Genomic DNA, 26,600 nt, shown 5'->3' with positions numbered 1-26,600 from the left:
TTAGTTTACCTCAGAAGATCTGTCTAATACATATGTCTAATACAAGTGCGTCCACGTGCGCTCTTCGTCATTTTACGCACAGCGCACAGTTTTTACCATTGTTTTGCTACACGGAGCTCGCTTTCAACGCTGGATTTATTCTAACAATCTACATCATGGATCGCCCACTGAAGAGGAGTTTTTGTGGTGTTGAGAGTGTTTTGGAGGAGGTAATGAGGAGTAGCGACGAAGAACAGCAGAAAGACGCAGAAACAGACATCTTAGACAGAGAGAGCACGGTGTCGAGTGTCGATTCGGCTGAAGAGGAGATGTTTCTCCATGGACTCGATCCCGTATTAGATCGGTAAGTTGAAACACATCGTCTTGAGTTTTTATGTTTATGAAGTATTGGCAGTTTTTCTGTTCATATCATGTTTTTGATTATAAAATGACTAGCAAAGACACGAGGCTACACGAGTAGCTAGGTGATAGCATAAAGACATAATATTTATATCACACACACACATTATATTTATGATGCATATAATATAACAAAAATGGAAGGAAAGGATTACAAGAAGTCAGGTGAAGATGGTTTTGATTATAAAATTACAGTGGAGAAGACTAGCAAGATATGAGATTACAGTTCTAGGTATATATGAATAAATGTTTTGTTTGTTTCTGCTATAGTGAGCTATCATATGCATTTATTCTATTTGGACTTTGTTTGTTCTGCTTGGTTTTGTTCTGCTTGTTTGCTCTCTCTTTCTCTCTTTCTCTCTCTTTTGCAGTGGGTGTCTTCTGATTCGGCGCCATTGGAGCAAACGTAAGTACTCACACATGCATACAGTGTTGTAATTTTATTTGTTCTGCTTACACACTTTATCTTTCCTGTCTTTCAGTGGCTTTGGTTTCCAGTTGGTAACAAACCTTGTTAGTGACTGCCTTGGATCCACATAAATACTGTAAATACTGTAATTGCTTTTTTTTCTTTAGTAATTGGATATTTATTATAATTATCAGTTTATTGTAATTTATTTGAGTAAAAAACACTGTTGCAATTACAAATGTTGTTTTCTTTTTATATAATTTATTAATTAGTTGTAAAACGATCACTTTTGAAATGCATACATGAAGTGAGTTTTTTTTGTTTCACTGTTTTTGCTATCAGAATTGTTCAAAATAAAGAGTATTTTGTTAAAATGTTAAAATGTTGTGCTGAAATCATTTTTTCTTGTGTGGTTTGAGCAGAACAGTTCTGAATTGATATACATGTATGTAGTGTGTAGTGTTTACTCCTTATGTCATTTGGTTACCAGATGTCCATTTGGAGTCTCCAAATGGCCTTTTGGAAAGGACGCCTACACTTTCCCTGAATAAAAGCTTACAGAAACTACATTTTTGGGAGTATCATCTTCAAATTTGAATCAGAACATGGTCAGACATTCAGTTTTATCTTTATGGTGTTTTCAGACCTTTAATATAAAAGTCTGATACATTTTTCCCTAAATGAAGTTCATTCATAGAAATCGTGAGTCACTTTCATGTAAATCTGACCTTGTTTTACTCTGTTCCTATGCTACTTTTGAATTAATATGACTCTTGGGTAACAAAGTTTCAAGTGTCTAGTTTAAAAAAAATATCAAGAGTTATGAATGTGGACCATATGGTTTAGGAGCTACAGACATTTGTATTTGGGTATGTCATTTTCAGAAAATTCTCAAAAATAGGGGTGCTGGTTAAGAGGATTTTATTAGATTTTATTGCTGATTTTAAATTTGTTCTTTGTACGAAATCTTGACCAACCATTTTGAAGATTTCTGTCTATCCCCTTTCAAGTAGGTATGAGCTGTACGTTCAAGATTCTTATTAACATAGAAAATAACTGCCTAGTGGACTGACTTGCCTTGAAAGGGAATTTGGTTCTACTTTCATTGAACATGATATTTAGAAACAAAGATTTTCTAGTTAATACTTTTTTATTCCTGAGCTGGCAAAATGGCAGCTGTAACGTGTATTCTAAACTATGACATATCAAAAACTGTATTTTTTATTTATATTTAAAATGTCAAAATAGAAACATGCTATTGGCTCTTTCATGGACTCAACCATGATTCCTTAAAATGCTGCCAATGTAGATTTTAGAACAGAGCCAGAAAGTGATGACAAGGTACTTATCATAAATTAAACGTTAAAAGTGTTTGTCTGGCGCTTAAAATAAAAATTCCCTTAGCCTACCTAGTAACAATTCATAGGTCTCTAAAGACCAAAATAAAACAACTCCTCAGCTCCAACTCATTGTTTACAAACCGACAGCACACAGTGAGAAGGGACAATTGTGACAGCTGCAACAAATAATTCACAATACACATAATGCTGGGCCATGCTTGAATGAGAGTTAATTAATGTTTGATTTGAGTTCAGATTGAAACAATACCATTTAATGACCTATCATAATTGATATGACACCGATGGGACAGGGGTAATTGATTTTAAGGCCTCTTTTCCTGCTGTTGCTTGCCTCCAAGTAAAGAGGTAGCTGAATTCGCTCTGACGGTCTCTTCGTTCCAAATGTCATCTCCTCTGCCTCCTCCTCCCTGCCTCTCCCCTGACAGTTTGGTGTGCATAGCTGGGCATTACAATGTGGGAAGTTTGTTCAGACACTCATGCTTTTGACAGGCAGGACTGTATCAGCAGAAACACAGGTCATAAATCGTCATGTTTCAGATACCATAATGTTCTGAGGCAATAAATTAACCTACCCACTTAAGATCAACACATTGCACATACTACTCAAATGTGTTAAAGGGATAGTTCACCTAAAATTATCATAATTTACTCACCCTCATTACTTTTTTCTACTTCTTCTGTGGACATCTATAGATATACTAAATCTACAGAAATCTATACATTAATATTCAACTAGATACACCTTTAAGACAATATTGTGAAATACATGTTTGTAATTTTTGGTGACCTTTTGCCCCAAGCCCTGGTTCATTTCTAACCTGCATCACTTTAGGTACTTAAATATTTTATACAAACATGAATTCATTTTCCTGGGTTCTTTTGTCTGTCTAATTTGCAACTCTGATCCATGTTTTATGCTCGGCTGTTAGTTACAAAGAGATCTATTTGTCCTGTTCCTGTAAATCCAATCCCAGCATTTTATAATTCTCTGTTTAGATAACAGACCTCCAGATTGGGACACAGCTTGTGGCAAAGGTTGAGGTGCCCACCACTCCTTTTACGCACAAACACTCAAGCACAATGATGCGCACACACTACTGAACTGCCACCACACTTCACAGGTCTTGTAAAAAAAAACTAAAAAACATCTGTCATTTTATTTGCTTCAGTTTGGCGAGTTTGATGCCTCCACTTTACATTTTTTTCATGGTTTTGTGTAAGCACGGCCATCACCACCTGGAGTCTGCTGTATTGTATGAACACTGTGTACTCACAAATAGACATTGAAATGTGTGTTATAAATCCACATCAGGATTTATAAAAAAATAAACTTGGCATTAATATGTGCGCACCATCCACACACTAGTGTTTGTAAATTGGCAACTCTAACGGGTAATTAATTAAAAAAGCTCAGCACTCAAATGGTTATCCAGTCAATTTAAGGCTATATTAAAAACAGACGTTGTAAGCTCCATATACAGAATGTCTATTTCGTTGGGTAATAAAGCACGTGCATTTATACAAAATCTTCCACTAACTGAAATTAATAAAGGGACAATAAAGGGACACTTTAAGGATGAATTTTATGCCAAGTTATATAAATTATGTACCTGGCCTTATTATACTCCAAGATCAAAAGAAACAAATAAGAAATTATATTTTGTGCAGCCAGTGGTTGTAAAGAAACAACGCAGGATACAAAAATATGTTTTGGTGTTTTATTTTGATTAAACAAAACAAAAAATCAGTGGTCGAAGGGGCCGTATATAAAAAAGAAGAATGAAACACAGTAGTAAAACAAAAAATGAAGTAAAATTAAATACGGTAAAGGCTAATGTCATGTGAAAATACAAACAGGGCATTAGCCTACCCATTTGCTTCAGCATACATCACCTTAATACATGCTTATAACATTCACAGCATTCTGTGCATTTACGTATATCACTCAAATGCTTAAATCACTCAAAAATGTTATGCATTTAACGCAAGCTTAAATCACTCAAAAATGTTATCCATTTAACACAAGCTTAAATCACTCAAAGCATTTTCTGCATTTTTAACTAGGCTTCAAGGACATGTATAACAGTTTCAACAATACAACTCATATTTTCACATATAACACATATTACACTTATTCACTAAACTGGAAAACACTGAGCTATGAATCTTTAAATAATATATGATTATTTCTAAATTTACATTCCCAGTCCCCACATATACACCAAAATGTGGTCAAACTCCACAAATGCAATCCATATGCATCCATAACAAACACTCAATTTAAAACTACGACTCTTGTGAACACATATTTAATGCAATTTAACAACATTTTGTGTAAAATTAGATATTTACACAAAGAACTATAAACCGATGAACAAAACCGGGAGCTCTGTTTCCCAGCGTACTTTCTTACACTTGGCTACATTTGTATATAGAAATTCTAAATGCTATTTTACACTGTGACATTATTTTTATGACAGTTACACACATTTTACATTCTTATTACCGCAATGAGGAAAAGATATAATTATTATTATTCTAATTATCGCAACAAATTATATATATATATATATATATATATATATATATATATATATTATTTCAATATACTGTATTATTTCAATTGTAAAGTATTTATACATCATAGTAATACTTCCTTGGTACTGCTTTTAATTTTTATTTATTTCAATTTAAAAAAACATTGTACAACTGCATATTCTTTTATAACAGTGTAAGTATCTGAAGGGTCGAGGAGGAGGGGTTGCTACAATTTACAGTGAGGTTTTTGATGTTACTCAGAGGACAGGATATCAATTTACGTCTTTTGAACTAATAATGCTTAATGTGACACCGTCGACTTTTGCCCTTGCTACAGTAAGATCACCCGGGCCGTATTCTGATTTCCTTGGTGAATTTGCTAATTTTCTACCAGATCTAGTAGTTACTGTAGCTTTAATTGTTGGTGACTTCAACAATCAAATAGATAATGACAATGACACATTGGGATTAGCATTTATCGATATTATCAACTCTCTTGCAGTCAGACAATGTGTGACAGGACCAACTCATTGCCATAATCATACTCTAGATTTAATTCTGTCATATGGCATTTATGTTGATACTATAAAAATCTATAGCAGAGCTGACATCTCAGATTTTCTCTGTCAATCAATCTACACCACGCTATCATTCAGGTAGAACTATCTCAAGTTTACTCAAGTTTAAGATGCTAAGCGGAAACCTTGTGGATTATTACGGTTGTTTTATTTAAATGTTTAAACCAACAGTAATTTCCAAGGTACAAACTATTAATCATTTGGCAAAATTCGCCATTTTGAATTTAAAATATGTCATGTACAGTATGTGATTTGTATGTCATTCATAATTGTGAAACTGAAAACATTAACAGAGCAATTTTCAGCTTCAATTGAGTTTTTAGGTTGTGGCAAGGACAGTGTCATATATTATTAATGCACATTTTATTAGGTAATTTCAAATCAATTTAAGATTTTCTAAATAATTTCTTTGTCTTTAATGAATTCTGAATTTTGTACAGCATTTCCTAAGAGTCTACTTTTAAAAGAGACCATTTTATTTTTGAATATGTCTTGTCAGGTTTGTGCTCAAAATGAGCCACCAGTTAAAGGAGAAGATCTAAAGATGGAAAATGTACTTTTACTCACTCATTTACTAACCCTTATGTTGTTCAAAACCCATATGCAGAGTTTTTTCTTGGAACATAAAAATAGATATTTTAAGCAGCTATATTCCATAGAATAACAGTTTCTAGTGAGCAGGAGCGATCAAGCTTAAAAAAGTACAAATACTATAAAGCTCTATTAAATGTTCAGTATAAAGACATAATAACAGTAGTCCATATGACAAGTGCACTATATTCAAAGATTTCTGGGGCCATACAACAGCTATGTGTTGTATGGACTAAGTGAATGGTATTTTATTTTATTTTTTTCAGTAGTGGTCAATATGAACTGTTTTTGTATGGAAAAGAGCAGCTTTAGGATTCTTAGAAATAAGTGTTAAGATTCTACTGGGAGGAGAAAACAATGAGGGTCAACTTGAGGGCAGTAAATAATTTTGTGTATTTTCTTTTTGCTAGCCAGCTGACTGTTACACTCAGCGGAACAGGACAACCAAAGTGATGAACCCAAAATCAGATTCATTAAGAAAAACAATAAACACAGGTATCAAAGAACAGAACATGATATCAAAACAAAGGTGAAGTCAAACAATTTAATAACTTAACTCAAACGTTGGAGATTATCTTCAGCAAAGTCACAAGAATGAGTATCACACACATGAGGAGTCCAAACGAGACTAGAAAATAATGGAAGCTTGAGGTGAGTATTTATAGTGACTTTGATGAGGTGGCTAATGGATATCAGGTTCGAGTAATCATTACTCGGGAGAGTTGGAGCGGGGAAGAGAGGGTGCAGACTGATGAGGGCCTGACAGTATTCCCCTTCATCCCCATGGAGCAGGATGATCTAGGTGTTGTTGGTGGAACTGTGAAGTGATGGGTCCAGGATGTCATGGTGGGGTAAACAAGATCGCTCCTCTGGACCATACTCCTCCCAGTCAATGAGGTACTCTAACCGGCCCTGATGACGTTGGGAATCCAGGATAGTCTGGACAGTGTAGGCAGGACCGTCATCTAGGAGCAGCAGCAAGGGCTGACTCTATCAGTCTCTATGGAAGAGGGAGAGGGCAGGTGGGGTTTGAAGGACACATGAAAGATGGGGAAATATGGTAATGTGAAGGGAGTGTTAAACTATATTTGAATGGATTGATTTGTCTTTTAATGGTTAAGGGGCCAATAAATTGAGGAATTAGCTTCTTGCATGGGAGTCAGAGATGGATGTCCCTGGTTGAAAGGCACACCTTCTGTCTGGAATGAAATGGAGGGGTGAATTTTCATTTTGGGAGAACTATCCCTTTAAGAAGCATATCAACTTTTCAAATTAATAGTATTTCTGGGTTTTATATGTAAAATTCAAACCTCTGTCAACCGCGCGTTCCAGAGCCTCTCGGTTTTCTGGAAAGCCTCTCAGTTTTCTGGAAAGCCTCTCAATTTTCTGGAAAGCCTCTCACTTTTCTGGCTCTCCGGACTAGGGAAACAGAGGGGGTTGGTAGCCAAGGATGCATTGGAATGAGGTGAGACCAGTAGATGGATGTCAAAAGGAATTCTCAGTGCATTCCGCCCAATGTTGGCTGTTGTGGCAGTAGGTGCAAAGAAACCGATCTATTTCCTGGATTTTTCTTTCTGCCTGGCCATTGAACTGGGGGTGGTATCCTGAGGAGAGACTAACAGAAACACCCAGGTAGTTAAAGAAAGATTTCCATACCCTTGAGACGAACGGGGGCCCCCTGTTGAACACTATGTCTTCAGGTATCCCAAAGTTCCTGAAGACATAATGGAACAGTGTCTCAGCAGTCTCTTTGGCAGTGGGAAGGCCTTTAAGGCAGATCAGTCTGTAAGCCTTAAATTGTTCTGCCACCAGTACGCAGGTGTGCCCTTGGGAAGGAGGAATGTCTGTAATAATAAGTCAGCTATGAGGTGGGACCATGGATGGTGACACAATCGCTACAGGAGTAGATGAAGTGGGTAATATCCTGTGCGAGTTGTGGCCACCAGTATCTGTTACGAACAAGAGCAAGGGTTCTTGTGATCCCTGGATATCCGGACCCCATGGAAGAGTGGAGTAATTCAAGGAGAGGTGTGCGAAAGGGATATGGGACATAAATACGGTGAGGTGGAAAGGCTGTTGGAGAGGGCCTGGAAGAGGATTCTTGGGCAATGCGTTGTTCTAGATCCCAATGGATCGGACTGACGATTATAGACGGTGGGAGTATAGGCTCTGGTAAGGGATTGGGCTGGTCTGGTGAGTGAGAGGGCATCGGCTTTGATATTGTTTGAACCGGGATGATAGGTAACTGAAAAATTAAAAGGGGTGAAGAATAAAGCCCACCTTGTATGTTGGGGAGTGAGGCGTTAAGCAGATTTTATATATTCAAAATTACGGTGGTTTGTGATGACGGTGAAGGGATGAGAAGCATCTTCCACCCAATGGTGCCACTGTTCCAGCTTGATGGCTAACAGTTCCCCATTGCCAACATCATAATTTGACTCTGCTAGGATAACTTCTTGGACTAGAAGGCACAGGGATGTAACTTGGGGGGGTTACCCTGATGCTTAGAAAGAATGGCCCCTACTCCAGTGGTGGATGCATCAAATTCGACTATGAAAAACAAGGTCAGATTTTGATGTGCGAGGATAGATGCTGACGTGAAGGAAGCTTTCAACAGCTGGAAGGCCGCAGAAGCTTGTGGGGATCATGTAAGGGTTGTAGGTTTCCCCTTGAGGCTGGCGAGTGGAGCAACTACCATGCTGAAGTTCCAGATGAAGCTCCTTGTGAAGTTTGTGAAGCAGAGAAACCATTGCAGATCTTTCAATGTAATTGGTGGGGTCCAGGTGGACACTACCTGTACCTTGGATGGGTCAATCTGAACTCCCTGGGGGCGTATGCTTTATTCTAAGAATTGGATGGTAGGTTGGTGGAAAAGACACTTCTCAGCATTTAAATACAGATCTTGGAGGTGCTGTAAGACCAGCCTTACATTACGGACATGTTCCTCGAAGGATGGGGAGTAGATGAGGATATCATAAATGTATACTAGGATAAACCGATGGAAAACGTCTTGGATGATCTCGTTCATGTAGGACTAGAAGACTGAAGTGGCGTTGACCAGTCCATACAGCATGACCTGATATTCGTAGTTGCCGCTGTAGGTGACAAAGATAGTTTGGTAATGGGTATCGGAACTTCACGGTGATGTTATTGAGTGCATGGTAGTTTATGCAGGGTGGAGCCCTCCATCCTTCTTCGCTATTAAGAAGCAGCTAGATGAGGCTGGTGATGTGGATGGATGGATGTAGTTCTGTCAAAGGGCTTCTTCAATGTACTTTTACATTGCCTGTTGTTCCAGAATGGACAGAGGATAGACCTTACCTCTAGGGAGAGGGATGCCAGGGAGATCAATGGCGCAATCCCAAGGACGGTGCAGAGGGAGTTGGGAGGCTTTTTGTTGGCTGAAAACCTCAGGGAAGTCCAGATACTCAGCGGGGATGGAAGTCTCAGAGGGCGGATGGAGGCTCTCAATGGTGGTTGTGCGACATAGGAGCGGATCAAGATGAGAGAGAAAGACAGGCATCAAAGGCACCGTGAAAAGCAGTGAGAACCCCAAGCAGTTGCCTCATTAGTGGACCATGATATGACTTGATTGTGGTAGGTGAGCCAGGGGAGACCAAGGATGATGTCCAACTTGAATTCTGGGAGAATGAGCAATGGCAAGGACTCTGTACGAAGGGCGCCGACGTGGATGAAGAGGGATTCTGTCTGGTGGGTGATAACCAGAGCCGATAGGAAGAAACATTAAATGGGAAAACCTATCTCTCGACCGGCTTGATTCAGAGGTTGAGGCGGTTGATGAATGAGGGTGAGATGAAATTGCCTGCTGAGCCGGAGTCAAGAAGGGCAAAAACAGTAAAAAGGAAGCTGCTTTTACAAAGACATCAATGTAGAAGGGTTTGCTGGACACAGGGGGACAACAGATGGAGCTTACCAGCAACCTGGGTGGACAGATAGGGCAGTTGACTACATTATGTACAGGTTGTTCGTTATCCTCCTCCTTTGCTCAGTCAATGTTAGATGAGCGTAACTCACTTGCATGGGCATCCAGTCACGATAGAGAGAAGGGTAGATGTATGTGGCTTCCACCGGTCGAGCACTGTTTGTTGTGTTGTTCTAAGTGGAGGGAGTACTGAATGAGGGCTTCCATACCATGCGAGTCATCAAACCTAGCGAGATGAATTTGAAGAGCCTTATTCAAACCCTTTCGATAGCAGATAATCAGCGCTGATTCATTCCAGCGGCTGGCTAAGGCTAACATGTGGAAGCGTAAGGAATACTCAGGGAATGACAACTTTCCCTGATTAAAATGGCTAAGTTGCCATTACTCAAACAATTACATCACACACATGTGATCATCAATCGTTTGATTATTTCAGCTTATATTAAAGCATTTACATACCCATGACTAGTTTCCAGATATCCGTCATATACTTGGCTACAACTTCCACAGTCGAAATGAAAAATTCTGTCACAGGTAACAGGGAAAAACGTTATTAAGTGTGTTGATGTGTAGATTTGTAAAGTCTTATAACTGATGCTAGTGCTGAGCAGGTGATTTTTCTCTTTCCCTCATTAAAGCTTTCCTGTTTGTCATAAATATGGAAGAAAAAACTGCTAAATTATGTTATTGTCATAATGACAATATGTTTTATACATTAAAAAAGTATAAATTAAGTTTAAGAAATGTTACTGCTAACAATCTGAATCCACTCGCCATAGCCTGGTGTAGCTAAAAGTACATTTTGGACATTGTAAGGAACTGTTGCTGTTAGTGTATATAGTGGAAACTACCTAATGGTGTGGGCCCCATCACTTACTCAAACTCCGAGACCTCAGTAATACTCAGAAACACTGTCTCTCCCTGCCTTGAGTTTTAATGGAAATAGATCTAGTTGGAACAAAGAGTTCTGGATTCTGTCTTTACTTATTAGACCTGTAACTGTCTTTAGGCTGAGTAAGTCTTCATTGCAAACCCATATGGCCAGATGAAAATAAACATTAAGTTTATTCTCTAGAGCAGCACAAAAAATGCTTTGTTGATTGTTATATTTTATAATGTGATTTTTTATGTACTGACAGCTCATAAAAAAATAACATTATGAAATGGCTAATAAGCCGAGGAGAGGGATAAGGCCGAGCCGGATGCAGCAGTTCGGGATAGAGAGAGAGAAAGAGAGAGAGAGAGAGAGAGAGAGAGAGACACACGCAGCTGCCGTGTGTGTTTATGTTTGTGTCTTTAAAGTTTTCATTAAAAATTATTTTGATTGTTCAGCCGGTTCCTGCCTCCTTCTTGCCCATTTTAACCCTGTTACATTGGTCCCGGGCTTCAGTTAAAATTGGCAAGGAGGAGGATGGAACTGGCTGAACAATAGTTTTTCTATGCAAGCATGCGGTAGATGGACATTTTTTACCACTGTGCTGTGTTTTCAGTTTCTCGCGCAGGAGCGGCACATTTTTAAGATGCCAGGTAAGGGGCCGTTCACACCGCACATGTTTTGCATCCATCTGCACTGTTTTTTTTAAACATGCGCTAAACTTATGTTTTGGACCATTCGCCGCGTCTCACTTTTCCTGTTTTCACTCACATCGGCGAATGTTTTTAGCAAATTATGTGATGTTTAGCTTATTAAATTGCCAAATAAAACATGTGGCTCCATATTGCCAATAATTTATAGATATGCGATGATGTCCTTTGACACTGAGGGATGGCCCAAAGTTAGTTCCATTAATATAGTTAACTGCTTTGAGTTGTCATCACAGCCAACAAATGCACAAGTTGAGCCTGAACTAATTTTTACTCCAACTAACAATGGTTATTGTTCTCTGTCTGTATCTCCTGTTTCGGTTGTCTTTTCATTGCTTCTTAAGGAGACAAGAACCAGAAAACTGTGGCAGTGACAATCAGAATCATCATGCTGCTGTCCAGTGGCTGGTCAGGAGAACTACATTTAGTATGACCAACCCCTAATAATTTAAGCATGTGAAGCAACAAAAAGAAGGACAGCACTGTCGCCACAGTGATAGCACTACAAGGGACAAGGGCAGTTGCCAGCATCATAACTTCACAGGGCATTAATTGTTCACCACTGTCAGCAGGATTGTCTCTGCTTGTTGAACCCTGGCCAAGAAGCAGCTCATCAGCCAAATTGGAGTCCAGTTGGTATGTAAGAGTTCCAGGGAATAATGTTTGCGCAGTGTCAGCCTCAATTTTGGAAAATGTGCTGAGGCCAGGTAGAACTCTCTAACACTATTAGCCGAATATTCACAGTGGTGACTCGAAACATGGATCTGCCAATTATACCAGAATGACAGCTACAGTAAGTCATCAACTGAGTAGAGTAAGATTTTAGCATTTATTTCTCAATATAAATTATGCAAATTAATACATATTTAAAGAATATTTAATTAGTGGTACTTGCTAACGCTTTTAGGGCTATTATTGCTCATATGTAGGATTAGGGATTTGAATAAAACCCTCACCCCAAGTATTAAACTTCTAGGCATAAACTCTCGCACTATGTGTGCTACAGACTTGAATGTGTGCTGTTATTCTTTTAAGTGACTTTCTAATTTTGCCAAGAGGACAATAAAACAGATGTAAATGTTCCATAGGCTTGCATTAAAAGAGGGACATGAGCCATGTAGAAACCACAATAGCCTATATAAAGACTTGGGACAGTAAGCCACCACCTTGCAGCCACTCTGAACACTTTAGCAATGGCAGAGCAATGTCTTGGCAACCATACACATTGTGGTGGAGTTTTGCAAGGACAAGCTCAATTTTCAGAATTTGTAAAATGTAAAAATCTTGTTTTTGTAGTGATCTAGGTAGATCAGAAGACACGTGAGAACATCTACCAAAACTCATGAAAAAAAAAATGGTGGTCCTGAGGTGAATAAACTGAAGTACACTGGAGCCCTACCTTTCATTAGCCATGACCTCTTTCTGAACTGTTGGTAAAGACTGCAGCTGTCTGGCCTTGATTTCCCAGCAATTGTACAATTTCTCTGACTGAGTGTACTGACAAAATGAGGATGAGCTGTTCTCTTTTAAAAATGGGGAGGAAATGTTTGAAACAAAAGCTTGTTTTATTCCTACCAACTGAATTTCACTAATATAGGCCACTGCAAATTACAGTAAATAAATAAAAAATGTACTCAAAAGCATATTCTTGAGCATCAGCTTTGCCCAATCAGTTCACTTAGCAACGGGAGGTTAAATGCTTTTGTTAACGGCCTTGTTAGTTTGAAGGGGACACTTGATGTACTGAAATTACGGGGTGCCACTAATGATGAGGCAGGAAATAGCAGTGCCACTCAAACCCTTCCCTTGCATTGAGGACAACCACTGTCAATCAGATTCCAGTCTGTGTAAGATCCCATAATAATCTATTTTTCGAAACAAACATCAGTAAAACCTGTAACCTGCAAGATCACGTGGGAAATCGGCATGTTGTTACCCTCGGATCGGCCACATTATGCTGACTGAATGACAAGTGCCATCTTGTCAGGCATTTTTGCATCAGCTCCAGAATGTTTACCTTCACCTGTGACATGACCGGAAGCACGTTGTCTCAACAACTAGGAAGATCCCTTGAAACCAGGAAGTAATCGTCCAGTAAATCAGTGACAACTGCGATTAGGTTGCAGTTGTCTCGCTAACATTACATTTTTACTCCACTGATTGATCCAAAAGAAGGCGTGGTTACCCCAAAAGGGACGTGGTTACTCCAAAAGGGGGTTGTGCCAACTCCAAAAGGGGGTGTCACTTCCACTCACTGTTAAGGTCAGGGAAAGGGTTAGGTCAAGGGCTTCCCATATTTTCGATGGCGGTTTGGAGTGACCGCCCCTTTTTGGAGCAATGCCTGCAGCTATACCCTTGTCGTACAGTTGAGACAACTTGCTTCACGACTCGCTTTTAGCACCCCTCTGTGGACATTGCACCTGGAAAATGAAGCTCACAAGTGCCCATATCCTCAACTTTCTTGGCCACTGGGGGCAGTATTTCACATTTTGTGAAGCACAGACCGATTTCACTGTAAGATCAGCCTAAAAAGTATTCAGCGCTAACATATACAGTCCCAGAATCAAAACAATGTCATTTATAATAAATAAATAAAACAAAGATAGCGATTGGATGCTTGCCATATGCTGTTATTCCAAAAATATAGTACAAATCTTGGTTTTATTTGTGTTTGGATACAGCAGACCTTTAGATAAATAGCACAAGATTTTGAAAAACTGCATGACATGATGTTGTCTATCAAACACCCCTCTGTAAAGTTTATTAAAAATAATATATGAAATGATGAATAAAATATAATATAATGGAACAAATACAAAATACAACGTTAACCTAACCATTAGATAACGTTCTTTTGTAAGTTCTTAATTGTCACACAAAAACCTCTCTGCAACGTTCTGGGAAGGTTAGTTTATGGTTATGCCTAACAAGAACGTTAGGAATTTGTTACCAAAAAAAATATCCAAATAGGTACCATAAACTTAGGCTACATAGAGGAACATTCTGTGTTTGCTTGGAATACTTATGCTTGGCAGGTGTGTTTGTTTGTATGCTTTTATTTATGTCCGTTTGTCTAATAGACTTGCTGTTTGTCACCCACTCGTTCTCCTTCGGAAATATCGCCTAAAAGTAAAATGAGAGGAGAAGATTTTGTTGTTGGAGATGTCAGCTCGCCAGAAGAGGGCATTCGGATTCTGCCTGACAAAGTACTGGTGCTATAGGCAGTCGTGGTTAACCACTCAAAACACTGCTGCATCTCTCTACTGTCGGGAACCGTACAGAAGAGGAGAAACATTCCCGATAGAGTGGAACACACTTTCAAACTGTATTCGCTGACTGTATTATTTTACTTACGCACTGAAATCTCCTAGACACCACAACACTGACTTTGAGGAAAAAAAAAAAACATTGATATATCTATATTTACGGATTTATCTACGCTTCAGCATCATCATTCGGGAAAGGCAGTATTTGGGCAGTCCGGGCAGTACGATGGAATATAATGAAACGGGAAGGAATTGTTGGGATTTCCATAAGTTTGACTTGTGGTAGATAACTTGGATATTCAATACAATCTAATTTTAGGATTCCAAATGCTTTTTTTTTTCTATTCGAGTGGATGTTTATTATGAAACCCCGACGTATCTCATTTTGTTTTGAGGGGAATTGAAAGACATGGTCAGTGATCGGTCGCGAGAGACTTGCATCAACGGATCAAGATTTCCCGCACCTGCTCTGCGGACTGCAGGCGGGAACGTGCGCTTTTGGAAGAACCGAAGCATCTGAAGAGAGCGCGTGCCATGTCGGCTCGGGGTGTCGCGCGTTAGAAAGCTGTAAAACCTGTGGCCAGGAGTTGACTTAAACGCGGTGATGGGTAAGTTTACGTGAGATCACTTGGAACCGAATGAACTGAGAAAGATGTATCAATGACATGGAAACCACAGAGGATTTTATAGATTCACAGTTAATGAGGACAAATTAGTGAAAATACAAATGATCTACAGTTAAAGCTTTTATTTAAGTGTACAGTTGTTATCCAAATGATGTTATGCAAATGTTCCCATGCATATTGTAGGCTGTGCATGTTAATGGGTATGATATTTTCTTTTGGACAATTTGCATGCATTGACTTATTTTGCATTTGATAAATAAGCATATTTCTTGCTCAAATCTGACCGTGCATTCTTTTACTGACTATGGACGATTCTGGTGAGCTACAGTCAAGTGCATCCGTCCATTTGGTTATTCTCCATCCCTCTCTGCTTTTACGAGCATACCGACGCCAGATCATTGATTGACACTGGAATGCTAATCGGACCTTGTTTTTGGAGGCAAGGCCAATTTTCAGCGCGTGCCTGTGCATTACTGATAGTTTGAAGATCTCGGCGAAATGATAGTTGCTGCTGTATCATTTGATTAACTTTCTTAGATCGCAAACTTTTATGTGCACCTTTTCCAACATGTCATGATCCCATTACGTGCATGCATTGTGTGTGTGAGAGAGAGAGAGAGAAGAGAGAGAGAGAGAGAGAGAGAGAGTGTGTGTGTGTGTTGGCATGTTATGTGGTTTAAGAGGACCTTTTTTAGGTTACAAACTGGTAATTACAAGGGTATTATGCTATAAACGTGGTATATGAGGACATTTCTAGTGTCCCCATAATTTAAATAGCTTAAAAAAAAAGCATATTAAACGATGTTTTATTGAAAATGTAAAAATGCAGAAAGTTTTTTGTGAGGATTAGATTTAGGGGTTGTGTTAGATTTAAGGGATAGAATCTATAGTTTGTACAGTATAAAAATCATTATGTCTATGGAAAGTCCTTATAATGATAGGTAGACCAACATGTGTGTGTGCGCGTTGGTTTTTGCCTTTGTGGAAGTGCGCACGCGACGCATGGAGGGCTGAATAGTTGTTCACTTTGCATAATTCGTTTGTATTGATCGCGTGAGTTATTTATGTATTCTGTCATCAGACAAACCAAACACAGTCCCATACAAATCCGTTATTGTGAAGTATGAGCTGTGGACGCATAGTGATTTCTGCTGGGAAAAATAATACTACTAACAATATAGCTATATGAAAATATGCACTTTCATTGTATTGTATATCAATATGTATTAATATTTGACAGAATTAAATGCGTTTCTCAGTCTTGACCCATTGTTTTACATTGTACTGCGATTAACTGCTAACCCCAGACCTTCTCCTGGCCACGTTATAGTACTTGATTATTGATGTGCATTCAATCATTTTACAGGGGCTCTTTGACAGATATGCGACCTGCTCTGATTGTTATTCGTTAGCACTGCGCGGCGAGATGGCCTTCCACGGCTCGTAAAAGATGAGCTATGCTCACTGCTTTGCGGCACTGTAGTGGGAGATCTCGACAGCAAACATAAAATAACCAACCTGGCAAAATTTTGTAGCATTACTGCAGGGATTATATGTAGGTATATAGAGGCAAAATGAATTTGACCAAATTCAAACTCTAAAAATAAGACAAGTGGCAGTGCAAGATTGTATCAAATTTATTTTCATTAGACTCACTTGGATCATTAACTTTATCAGCATCATGTCATTACTAAATGTCAGTAGACTGATACAGTCTAATTGAATGGTTGATGCAAATTGAAAGCAGCTACATAATTGTTTTATTGTGACTGCAGCCTGATCCTATCAGTTGTTGGCAAGTGTAAGCTCTTGAATGTGAGCATCTTTGTGCTTAGTATTTGATATGTTCTTTGTTTTATCACATATTAATATGTTTGCATACTGCATATTGCAGAAGTACTTTAACATATAGCTACTGTATATTCATTCAGTCAAAGCCTTACATGGTTAAACTGTGGCATTGTTTTAATGTGGTGTCAAGTCAAGTTTATTTTTAAGCACAAAAACAACAGACCTTGAACCAAAAGTGCTGAACAATAGCAAGAAATCAAAATGTGAATAATAGAGCATAAATAGAAATAGAAAATACGAACAAAATAAACTAAACAGAAACACAAATAGAACATAAGCATAAAACCACTATACATCTCAAGCTACTTCAAAAGCTAAGGAGTAATAATGTGCCTTCAAACTGGATTTAAATATGGCTAGAGTAGAAGATGTAGTGGATAGGCAGAGATCTTCACACAAAGAACATGTGTATGTAAGCATGACCTCTGAACTTAAGAGTGAATGTATAGTTAGGGATGCACTGCTGATACATTGCCTCTGTTCTCCCCTCCCACCTATTTTATTTTGGCAAGAACGACACTCAGGTTTTACTCTAAACATTAAGGTGAGATGGACAAAGGTTGGCAGCAGAGTCACTGAACATCTAGGCAAATGTAACCAATTTGGTTGACTGACAATCATTTAGATTATAATTAGGGAATAACAGTTTGGCTGAGGCATATCTCTCAGGACATTTCTTTCATGCTGTATTGGGCTTATGTCCAAGCTTATTGCAGCACTGGCTTGCACTGATATTATGTTTTACCATTGCCAGAGAAGAGAATTAAACAACATGCCATGACTGGATTGTTTTAAACAATCACCACTGTTAATTGGTTTCCGTGTTGTATAATAATGCTGTATAAATGTAATACTTCAGGGCTGTATAATCACTGCACAATTAAAACTTTTATTTTCTAATTAGTCTTGTTAATCTGTGCGTTGAAATTGCAAAATAACAGATATGATTTTAACCTACTGTACATATACAGTACATAAAATATTAAAGGAATTGTTCACACAAAATGAAAAGTCTGTCACCCTAGTAGCATTGAAAATCAAAACGACTTTCTTTCTGCTGTGGAAAATAAAAGGTGATTTTTTTAGAGTATATCCTGTCTGCTCTTTTCCATGTAATGAAAGTGAAGTGGGATCATCTCTGTTAAGCTCCAAAATGATGAAAAAGCACCATGAGAATATCACGTTTGACTGCAGGTTTCCAAGGAAATGTGCAGCTGGGGGCCCCAAAAGCAAGTAAAATGGTGTTGTATTCAGATGTGGTTTTAAGGTGAATTTTAGATATAAAACAAAACTTCCTCTCACTTTCAACTGCTTTTATTTTCAGCAAACTTAACATGTGTAAATATTTATATGAACACAAAAAGATTAAACAACTAAGACATAAACTGAACAAGTTTCATAGACATGTAACTAACATTAATGTAATTATGTGTCCCTGAACAAAGGGGGTGGGGGTCAAAATAAAAAGTAACAGTCAGTATCTGGTGTGGCCACCAGCTGCATTAAGTACTGCAGTGCATCTCCTCCTCATGGTCTGCACCAGATTTGCCAGCTCTTACTGTGAGATTTTACCCCACTCTTCCACCAAGGCACTTGCATGTTCTTCCACCATCACCTCTGGTGGGACAAAACCATGACTCGTCAGTAAAGCACACTTTTTGACAGTCCGATCTGGCGAAGGTTGGTTCATGCCCACAGGCAACGTTGTTGCCGGTAATGTCTGTTAAGGACCTGCCTTACAACAGGACTACAAGCCCTCAGTCCAGCCTCTCTCAGCCTATTGCAGACAGTCTGAGCACAGATGTAGAGATTATGCATTCCTGGTGTAACTTGGGCAGTTGTTGTTGCCATCCTGTACCTGTCCTGCAGGTGTTATATTCGGATGTCCCATGTGTGTTGTGCAGGTATTGTTACACATGATCTGCCACCACGAGGACAATCAGGTGTCCTTCCTGTCTCCCTGTATCTCTGTCTTAGTACGGACATTGCAATTTATTGCCCTGGCTACATCTGCAGTCCTCATGACTCCATGCAGCATGTCTAAGGCATGTTCACACAGATGAGCAGGGACCCTGGGCATCTTTTTTGTGTGTGTTATTCAGAGTCAGTTGAAAGGTCTCTTTAGTGTCTTAAGTTTTTATAACTGTGACCTTAATTGTCTACCATCTGTAAGCTGTTAGTGTCTTAATGACCGTTCCACAGGTGCATGTTCATTAATTGTTTATGGTTCACTGAGCAAGCATGGAAAACATTGTTTAAACCCCTTTACAATAAAGATCTGTTTAAACCCATTTACAATAAAGATCTGTAAAGTTATTTGGATTTTTACAAAATTGTCTTTAAAATACAGTGTGCTGAAAAAGGAAAGTTTCTTTTTTTGCTGAGTTAATTTTTTTAAAAACATACCTCCCTGACCTAAAACCTTTGCCTGAACCTAACCATAGTAGAGACTTCTATGAGTCTGTAATGTCATGTGTCAGCTTGAGTTCAAGCCTGTCTTGAACCGCAGTCCTCCGACTCTAAGTCCAACACCCTTTCAGTTGAGCTGCCACATTGGCTAATTAAATTGGAATAAGTGTATATATGTAGGTGAGCCCGTAATACAAGCACATATATATATATATATAATTGGTTTTCAAAAATTGTGCTTAAGTAAATGTGTGTGGAAATCTTAAATATCTGTAATAGAGAGAAAAATAAGTATTTAGAAAGTCATAATCATCCATTAAAGTCATGAATTGAGTGAAGGTCAGTAAAACACACAGTTGTTGTACAAATGTATATACGGTAGAGTCATGTTTTCACTATGAGACAAGGTTAATACAATTATTAATTTGTAGTCTATATGACTTATGCGCCTTAAAACTTCTGAAGTTGTACAATGACTATAAAAACTCCTTTTGTGATCCACGGAAGAAAGAAAGATCATAAAGTTTTCAAAACACATGAAGATAAGTACATGATGGCAGACTTTTTATTTTTACTTGAACGATCCCTTTAAATAGCTTGATTTAGTATCACATTGATTTTGTATTTTAAGGAAGTAAGCAGTTACCTAATTGTACTTTTATTGTCAATTTCAGGCTTTGCCATGAGGCACCGCTGGTTTGTGGTGCCATTGCTAATGCAGGCATGGCTCTTCACCACCCCTTGCTTTGGTGACCGTCCTTGCCCTCGGAGCTGCCGATGCGATGGCAAGATTGTATACTGTGAGTCTAGTGCATTCCGTGATGTTCCCAAGAACCTCTCTGGTGGCTGTCAGGGTCTGTCCCTGCGATATAACAGCTTGGCAAGCCTAAAAGCTGGCCAATTTGTTGGCCTCAATCAGCTCATTTGGCTGTACCTGGACCACAACTACATTGCTAATGTGGATGCTCGTGCCTTTCAAGGGATACGGAGGCTCAAAGAGCTGATATTGAGCTCCAACAAGATCACGCTGCTCCATAACACCACATTTCACCTGGTACCAAACTTGAGGAACCTGGACTTCTCTTATAACAAGTTACAGGCTCTTCAGCCAGGCCAGTTCCAGGGACTGCGCAAGCTACTAAGCTTGCACATGCGCTCCAACTCACTGAAGAACCTTCCCTCGCGCCTTTTTCAGGACTGTCGTAATCTTGAGTTCCTTGACCTTGGCTATAATCGCCTACGCAGCATCACCCGTAATTCCATGTCTGGCCTTCTGAAGCTAACTGAGCTGCATATTGAGCATAACCAGTTCTCCAAAATCAACTTCTTCAACTTTCCACGCTTCTACAATTTACGAGCTCTTTACCTACAGCGGAACCGCATTCGAACCATGAGTGAAGGCCTTACTTGGTCCTGGACATCATTGCAGAAGCTCGACCTTTCAGGAAATGATCTGCAGGAGATAGATGCAGAGGTGTACCGGGCCATGCCCAACCTGCAGATGCTTAACCTGGATTCAAACAAGCTTGTCAATGTGTCTCAGGAGGCTGTGGATGCTTGGGCCTCTCTGACCACAATTAGTCTGGCAGGAAACATGTGGGACTGTGGACCAGTCGTGTGTCCCCTAGTGGCCTGGCTGAGAACCTTCCATGGAAACAAGGAGATTAATATGATTTGTGCATTGCCCAAAGAAGTTCAAGGTGAGAAGATTATGGATGCTGTTGATGCCAATGGAGTTTGCAGGATTGCCCCTGCTACAACTTCAACTGTAATTGCTCCCTCTACCCCAGTTGTTGTCTTTGCCCAAACCCCTGACAGCTCTTTTGTCCAACCTATCAAACCTGGAGACAACAGAAGAGGCAAGGGTACATCTTTTGAAGGCACAATTTCTTTGGAACCTTCTCAGCCTGCTGCCCAACCACCTGAGCAAGACTTTGAGCCAGTATCCTTCCACAAGATAGTGGCTGGAAGCGTTGCCCTCTTCTTGTCAGTTGCCATGATCCTCCTAGTAATTTATGTCTCATGGAAGCGCTATCCAAGCAGTGTTAAGCAGCTCCAAGAGAACTCAGCTGCTGCTCGCAAACGCCGGAAAAAGTCAAGGGAGACTGAGCGCACACTCAGCACACCATTGCAGGAGTATTATGTGGACTACAAGCCTAATAACTCGGAGGCCACAGATGTGCTGGTCAATGGTACTGGACCATGCACATACACCATCTCGGGCTCCAGAGAATGTGAGGTAGGACACTACACCTCTGTTTAATATAATTTATTATCAATTTATTTGTTTTGATGGGCAATAGAGGTAAATTCTTCAACTTCTTGTGTGAAAATCAATACTCATGTGCTGTTTTGGTGGCCTTTTTAGTGCATTATATTGGTCAGATTAAAGTGTATGTGTGGGCTGGAAATATATTTGGCAGATATGTTTTAGTGGAGATGTTTTTGGCACAGTTCGTGGTTTGTTTAACCTTTGACAAGATGCTAATTTAAAATTGCATAATGGGTATTTGATGAGTCCTGTAAATTGTTTTTTTAATTTAGTTTTTTATTTTGTTTGTTTGTTGTATAATAGCCATTTTCTGAGAGTAGTTCTGCTAACATGAGTACTGACTAGGGTTGCAACGGTATGAGATTTTCATGGTACAATAACCGTCTCAGCAAATATCATGGTTTCACGGTATCTTGGTGTACAGTATTACACAATTATTATCATCAGTTACAATGATCCTTAAAGGAGTGAAAACTGAAGGTTTTCTTTTTGGTTGAACAAACGCTTTATAATTGAAACTTGAAACCATTTTTTAATTGTATGTGTAAAGTAAATGTTTAAAAGTCTCCCTTTTGAAAATAAATTAAATAAATAAGAAAACAGAATTATAAAAATAAAACGAATCATAAACATGATAAAAACAATGTTATATAACTAAAGCATGTTTAAAGCACTAAAGTAGTTTACATGTTAGCATAGCATGTTAAATTAACTACTAAATTAAAATAACATCAGCTGTTAAAGTAATGTCCTATGATTATTAATAATTAACATATACTGTATGTGCACAGCAGTGCAGCCAGACTGCTCCTGTCTGTACTTTTAACTCAGTGGTTCTCAACTGGTTTTGCTTCAGGACAGATTTTACACTGGAAATCATGTGGCGACCTGCCATAGTAAAAACGTAACCTGTATTTAATGTATCCTGGGTCGCATTTCCTTTTATGTTGCATAGTTTTGTTAATGCTTTTCAAGTACAAGGACATGCATCAAGTGACATTATTTTTGCTGTTGATGTCAACAACAAAAGCGACTGGAAGTTTTCTTAGAGCATAGAGCATATTTACTTACATGAGCCCATTAGTATCCCATTTGTTTCCTAATTTCAAACATAATTCAAACAGAACATACATATTACACAGGAAGATAGGCTCCTCATAACCATGGTTAGGGTGATGTAGCTAGTCTTAAATAATAGTAATAATAATAACAAATTTTAATATTTATGAAAAAATAAACACTAGCTGAAACACATCTTGAAAAATGCCACTGTTGATATAAAATGAGGTGTAATAGATTCTACCTTTAGATTATTTCATATGAAACTATAACAATTTGTCAAAATATAACAGTTAAATTGTGAAACAATTTTGTAAAGTTGATGTATAATGAAAAAAAAATGTTTTGCGTATAACACAGTGTTGATCTTTTCCTCCTCAGTGCTGTTTGGCATGTCAGGGTTGCCAACTGTTTGAGAGGTTCGACTTGACTTCCTCTGTAACTCTTTAAATTAGAATAGTCTCACTAGAATTGAAATTGGTCACATCAGTTTTGAGGTTTGTGCTCCGCAATATCGAGGGAAGCACGGTTGTTGCACACGTACTTCAGAGAGCAGATCCGATCATTAGCACGAGCTGGTTCTGTTACACTTGTGCGTTAGTGCAGATAAGAAGCCTTTAACTGATTGCGAGATTATCATTAAATCTGCTTCGGCAATCCTAAATAGACTATCACTTGCAAAATATCTTCAATGGGAGAACCATGGTATTGTTCTTTCCCTGTTGTCCATGACCCAGTTCGAATAGACCTGTGACCCACCAGTTGAGAAACACTGCTTTAACTCACACACACAACTCACTTATGTCAGACCCCCTCACCTTGCTTCTCTCTGGCAATTTTCTCCACTGCATGTGTGTGTGTATGGCACAAGTTGACGAGTCTGACAGGCAGACGAGGAGGAAAGGAGATGCGCAGGTGAGATTCTCCGTCCAGTTGCATTTTTATTTTCTCAATACCGTAGATAAGCAATTGTACATGGTATTATAACTGTCAATTTTCATACCGTGGTATTCTGTGAAACCGATGTACCGCTGCAACCCTAGTACTGACAATATTAGGGACAATTGTATTTTGGGCTATGGTATGGCATAATGTACATCTAAATTTGTATGTATACCTGCATTTACTTGAAGTAGAAGTTTTTTGTACGCTCTATCAAGCAGTTCTACCTTGTTCTGTCTCAGTTATTTTGTTGTCGTCTGTAAAACAATATGTACGCCCAACTACTCCCAAGACCAAAATGCAATGGTTTAGTCTTTGGGAAACTTCAAATCACACATTGTACGGTAATAAAAAAAAGCCTTTCTATCCTTCTAATTTGGACTCTTACAGACTCATCTGTTCATTTAGAACTGTTTGATCCATTCTCAGTTAGAGTGAAAGAGAGCAAAGATGGACATATTCTATATTTCCTCTCTTCTGCTTATTGTGATCTTCCCAAAGCTTTGAGAATGTCTTTGATGACAACCCCATTTTGTCTTCGAAGAGCTTGTAAAAAAAATACTTTCACTTTATACCTATTTTTTAGACTCTTATCTTTACCTCACACTCATCGTCTCCACTTGAATCATCTTACCCTCACTTTTAAATTTCCACTCTTATTCTACAACAGAATCTGCAGTACAAAATTTCGAATTACTAATTTTCTTAGTGTGTATGTCAGGGCTCTGCTGATGTGTGTGTGTGTGTGTGTGTGTGTGTGTGTGTGTGTGTGTGTGTGTTGACAGCTGGAGTCTTTTGATGCTATTTAAGCAGCTGGTTTTGTCTATGGTTTGTGTGCTTTGCTATATTTACATGTGTTCATGCCCATACCTTTAGTCCCAAGGGCTGCCTGTCAGTAATGCAAGAAGATGTCATTAGATGCAGATCAGGGGCTCTGGCAGAGCCATGATAGGGGTGTATGTGCTGGTGGCAAGCAAGCCAGGAGTGAGTGAAACCAGAAAGGTTGGTTGACAGGCTAGCAAAGGTTGGCATGACACTAGACATGTAAATGGTAAGTTGCTGGAGGAGAGGAATTTAAAGGTGGGTGAGAGCACAGAGGCACACTGAATGACATTCTGACAGTGATGCTGACCTCTCCACATGGGCCCATGTCCATTCCGGCTCAAAGCTTTATTTGAGAGATCAGAGGTGATCTACCTGAGAGGTGACTCATTTTAAGAGTCCAGCATATTGGCATGTTTTCCTTTTTGACTTTCCAAAGACAAATCATTTTTGTCATTATAATGTTTAGGCTAAATCCCTGCTGTCGCTTCCACGGTGTGCTTCCACTTTATGCCATTATGTGACAGGTCTTGGGTGGGAGTGATTTCTATGCTGGTCTAACCTGGTCATTGGCTGGTCCAAGCTGCTTGTAAGCTGGTCCAAGCTGGTCGTTAGCTAGCTGATCATTCACTTTGTTCCAAAAAACAGCTTGACAACCTGCTTTCTGGTTTCTAGCTGGTCTATCCTGGTCTAAACTGGTCATTAGGTGGTCCAAGCTGCTCATATGCTGGTTGACTGGCCACCTTGTTCAAAAAATAGCTTGGCCACATGAAGCAGCAGATCCAAGATGGTCTACCAGCTTAAATCTTAGACCAGCTACCATGTTCCAAAACAGAGCTACCTGCTTAAACAGCTACCAGCTTAAGCTGGATTGTCCAGCAGGGATTGCCTAAAGTTTCGATCAAATCTGTTCAATCAATTCCATAATCATCAAACAGCCACATGCATAGTGTACTTACTTGACCTTTTTCAGTAATGTTTTCTATTAATAGTGTATAATTTTGAATTGTTTGCCTCCTTTCCCCCCTACTGTCCTCCATACTACAGCATTGCTCCATCAATGCTAATGTGGTTTGGCTTCCCTCCCGTGCAGCAAAGCGCAAGTCACCCATGATTGATGAGTTCTATTCTCTCTCCAGCAATTTGGTATTCCATGCACACACCTGATTTATGGCTTTTACATCAAGCCAACAGACTAGATTCAAACACACATCAGATTTCTCATGTCTTAAAAACTTGTGTTCTCCTGATGCCTTACATCGCCTTTGTTGCGAATCACAAAGAGTGTAAAGGTGTGGAAGAGACTGTTAAGAGAGACTGTCCTCTGGCCTCACCTTAAGAGTGGTTCTCCGTTAAACTAATGTAAGATTTGGACATCTTTCATAGTAAAATATAATGCCAAGAGCTAATGTCTTCTTCAATCGATTTGGAGCAGCAAAGGGTCTTTATCCACAGAACTAATAAAGGCACGACTGAGGATGAAGTGCCTCTTGAATCCAGCTATTTATGTGATGAGCTTCACAGTATAGCAGATATCACTGAGTTCTCAGAGATGCACTGGCTACTGCATTATACCACACTATACACTACACTAAATTATAATTTTCAAAAATAACAGATGCTTAACATGGATAATAGGAGACATAAGATTCCAGTTCCTTTTACATTCATTTTTGCAGTTGAAGAGCCATATTACCAAACCCTTAAATCATTTTTACATTGTGACTTTTACTTCTTTGCATGATCTCATAAAACATAAAATACTCATATAAGGGAAGTAACAATGACATCACTCGGTCAGACCCATTGGGGCTATTGTGTACAAATGTGTAAGGCACTGAAGGTGCTGAATTCATCAAGTGTGTTTTTGAAAGCACCTTATTCAATATTAATTATTTTTAGTTGTGAGCAATTAGGCCAGTACCATCACATTTTGGTGCATTGCACATT

The 26,600-nt window shown here is 39.0% G+C and overlaps 2 protein-coding genes across 2 annotated transcripts in view; one reads left to right on the top strand and one right to left on the bottom strand.

The window, feature by feature from the left end:
• The window catches only part of LOC127636083 (serine/threonine-protein phosphatase 2A 55 kDa regulatory subunit B alpha isoform), a 1,105,001-nt gene that overhangs the window by 321,742 nt on the left and 756,659 nt on the right, over positions 1 to 26,600 (bottom strand). The gene's annotated exons all lie outside the window — the stretch shown is intronic.
• Positions 15,186 to 26,600, top strand: part of LOC127636082 (leucine-rich repeat transmembrane neuronal protein 4-like) — a 151,176-nt gene continuing 139,761 nt past the window's right edge. The window contains exons 1-2 of the mRNA XM_052116464.1: positions 15,186 to 15,277; positions 20,230 to 21,794. Coding sequence (XP_051972424.1) covers positions 15,274 to 15,277; positions 20,230 to 21,794 — 1,569 coding nt within the window. The 5' untranslated portion in view covers positions 15,186 to 15,273. The remainder of the gene's footprint in view (positions 15,278 to 20,229; positions 21,795 to 26,600) is intronic.

Source organism: Xyrauchen texanus, chromosome 43, assembly GCF_025860055.1.
Source record: "Xyrauchen texanus isolate HMW12.3.18 chromosome 43, RBS_HiC_50CHRs, whole genome shotgun sequence".
NCBI lineage: Eukaryota > Metazoa > Chordata > Actinopteri > Cypriniformes > Catostomidae > Xyrauchen > Xyrauchen texanus.
The sequence above is the reverse complement of the archived record's forward strand: the minus strand, read 5'-3'. Positions and strand labels throughout refer to the sequence as shown.